General features: G+C 41.0%; 1 protein-coding gene across 1 annotated transcript; it reads left to right on the top strand.

Moving 5' to 3' along the window:
• Positions 1-337: 337 nt before the first annotated feature.
• On the top strand, positions 338-2,234 carry LOC104444839 (LOB domain-containing protein 1). Its single transcript, XM_010058592.3, has 2 exons — positions 338-631; positions 1,678-2,234. Exons 1-2 carry the CDS (start codon positions 380-382, stop codon positions 2,017-2,019), a joined length of 594 nt encoding a protein of 197 aa, XP_010056894.1. The 5' UTR covers positions 338-379; the 3' UTR covers positions 2,020-2,234.
• Positions 2,235-2,975: the final 741 nt, after the last annotated feature.

Genomic DNA, 2,975 nt, shown 5'->3' with positions numbered 1-2,975 from the left:
AATGTTAATCCATGCATTGTTAATGCCAGCTCTGCATCTTCATATTCTTATCGAATTTTCCCGATGCATTCTAGTGTTTAAGTTGGTCAAGCGATTAGATCACATCTGCAATGATTTTCAAACGGGGAAAAGATTTGCTAGAAATGAGTCAAACATATTCAACACGTGCATGGTTGGCATTGCTTTAATTAGCAACCAAGCACATCATGTCGGTTGATAAGTACGCGTGTATGTGACTTGGGTGCACTTTGTGGACTAAGGTCACACAAATTCTCCTCAAGTTCGGTCTATATATACATCTCTACCCACCTCAGCCACACACGCCTACACCCTTCACTCATGCTCATTGTGAGCTAGTTTTGAGCTCCAAGACCACAAAATGGAGTCATCAGATACAGGTGCTTTCGAATCGTCTCCTCCTTCATCTCTAGTTCCTCCGTCTTGGTCGTCTCCGACTCCTGCTCTTCCGCTTCCGGTGGTTGTGGCCAGCCCCTGCGCGGCGTGTAAGACATTAAGGAGGAGATGCTCAGAGAGCTGTGTCTTGGCCCCGTACTTCCCTCCCTCAGAGCCCGCCAAGTTTGCCATCGCCCACCGCGTGTTCGGCGCTAGCAACATCGTCAAGTTCCTGCTGGTGCGACATTAATTAATACCGTATCATTATCTGATCTTTCAACTCGATGTCGAGAATTTTAGTTTCCCAGTAAAACTTGAAGACTCCCTCCCTTTCATTAGAAAATCCAATTAAAGTGAGGTTTTAAATGGGATTTGTTGGACTTGAAGTCAATATCGACATGGTTCTCTTTTATTTACTCTCACACCTTGAGGCTGGACCGATGTCGTTACGTATATTTTTCCGTAATCTCTCTTTTATTGTACACTTTGCATAACAGCGATGATCTATCCCCTGGGATCGTAGAAAGCCACCAATACCCACTTTTCTACTGTGTCAATAGTTGTTTTTCATGTGCAGATGGTGGAGGGTTTTAATTAATTGTGAGTGCCGTGAACCATCGGATAAATCCCAGAATAGGGCAAGAATAGTTTTTTTTTTTTAAATTGTCGTTCTCTAGTAATTGCTGTTGTTTAGTTGAGGAAATTCTTGTTCTATTCCGAAAGTGCACCTAAAGGGTGACGACATAACCATTTTTTGGGGAAAATTTACCGAACTCTCTAGTAGATTTTACTATCAAGTCACTAAGTTTTGATCTGAATTGATGAATGTATCGAGCTTTCATTTTTCACCATTGATGCACTTTTACCTGAAACGGGGCAATAACATGAAAGAGCCCATGTAGGGCCGAAAACCATTGCCCAAACGATTAATAACTTATTGAAGTTTACATGAAGATCGATTGGGCTCGCTTCAAAGAGAAGAATTGCTTGCCCATGTTAATCCTCTACAAAATAAAGTTGGTCAGATCTGGCCTTAGGTCACTTATCGGGCCTATTTGCAGTCTCCAAGCACATCTCATTGATTGATGAGGCAATTGCACACACACACATACACACACACATTTATAATATCCCGATATTTCTTTTTCTAAATAATTTAGATATCAGAAATCTTTATTTATTGTATATATGGCTGTTTGGACATGCATTGAATTGCCATTTTGCTAGTCACTATCTATATGGGAGCAATTAATTGATGGAGGCATGACATTTCGGAATTTTCAGACACTTCCCGAATCGCAAAGAGATGATGCAGTGACCAGCATGATTTACGAAGCCAGTACAAGGATTCGAGACCCTGTCTACGGTTGTGCCGGGGCAATAAGTCAACTCCAAATGCAAATCAGCCACCTCCACGCACAGCTAGCCAAGTCACAAGCTGAACTCATAAGCATGCAAATCCAACGGGCTAATCTCACGGAACAATTGCAGATGACCAAGTCTCAGGAGTCATTGCCGCAGCTGTCCGTTAAGGGCCTCCTTAATAATCCATACGACTACCAAATAAACTCATGCTTGGATGATTATAATGGCTTTGGCTCATTTTGGGATCCTCTCTGGACATGACTGATGGGTAGGGGTGTCAATGGGTTAGGTCGGGTCGGGTTTTGTTGTTACCCGATCCGAATTGACCCGAAACACATTAGACCCGCATTGGAAATTCAGATCAGGTCGGGTTGCTAGGTTTCCTCTCTTTTTTTCTTTTCACCTTTCTTTTCTCTGGGGTTCAGTTTGTAATGGAAACTATCTACTTTTGTTTTTCTTTGCTACCACCCACATGCATGTTATAAGTGATAACTTATGACCCTTTTAACATCATTATTTTTACTTCTCTATGGCACATGAATTAATTGGCAGAAAAAGAAAATTTGCAACCACCCACATGATTTTCATCTCGAACGCGACACCGATGACACCCGATTTTAAACATGAAAATATGCCGAAAAACTTGGAAAATGACAGGACCAAATACGTTTCCATAATTTCTGTCGAGAATCTTTATCTTCACGAACCGAAGCACATATTCGGAAGACAAATGGTTGTTTCCCATTCCATTTTCAGGTAAATAGAAACTGAAAATATTCTGACTTCAAACAAATAGGCCCCAGCAAATGACATGCGGTAATGCTGCATCAATCTTTCCATGTTGCGTCATATTTCATAGGAAAACCAACAATGGAACGAGCTAAACCCACATAAACATCAACATTGCGTACAAATTAGACTTATTGGTTCTCACTGGAAGAAAATATTTAACGTACAAAAACCTTGTGGAAAAAAAATAAATAAAAAACATCTTACACGACTATATAGCAATACGAATAAGAGCAATACATTTTGCTTGGGCGGTGAGCAGTCTCGAAGAAACTACACTGCCTTTCACTAGCTATTAACTAGATCATCTGTACAAGCTCCCCTCTGACCACTTTGCCTATCCGTCAGTTGATACATCAGCATCCTTTGGACTTCGTTGAGTTCTTGTGTAAAAATGTATGGATTAGTTTCACAACTCCGCAACAGAC

Source organism: Eucalyptus grandis, chromosome 5 (genome assembly GCF_016545825.1).
Source record: "Eucalyptus grandis isolate ANBG69807.140 chromosome 5, ASM1654582v1, whole genome shotgun sequence".
Classification (NCBI taxonomy): Eukaryota; Viridiplantae; Streptophyta; class Magnoliopsida; order Myrtales; family Myrtaceae; genus Eucalyptus; species Eucalyptus grandis.
The sequence above is the reverse complement of the archived record's forward strand: the minus strand, read 5'-3'. Positions and strand labels throughout refer to the sequence as shown.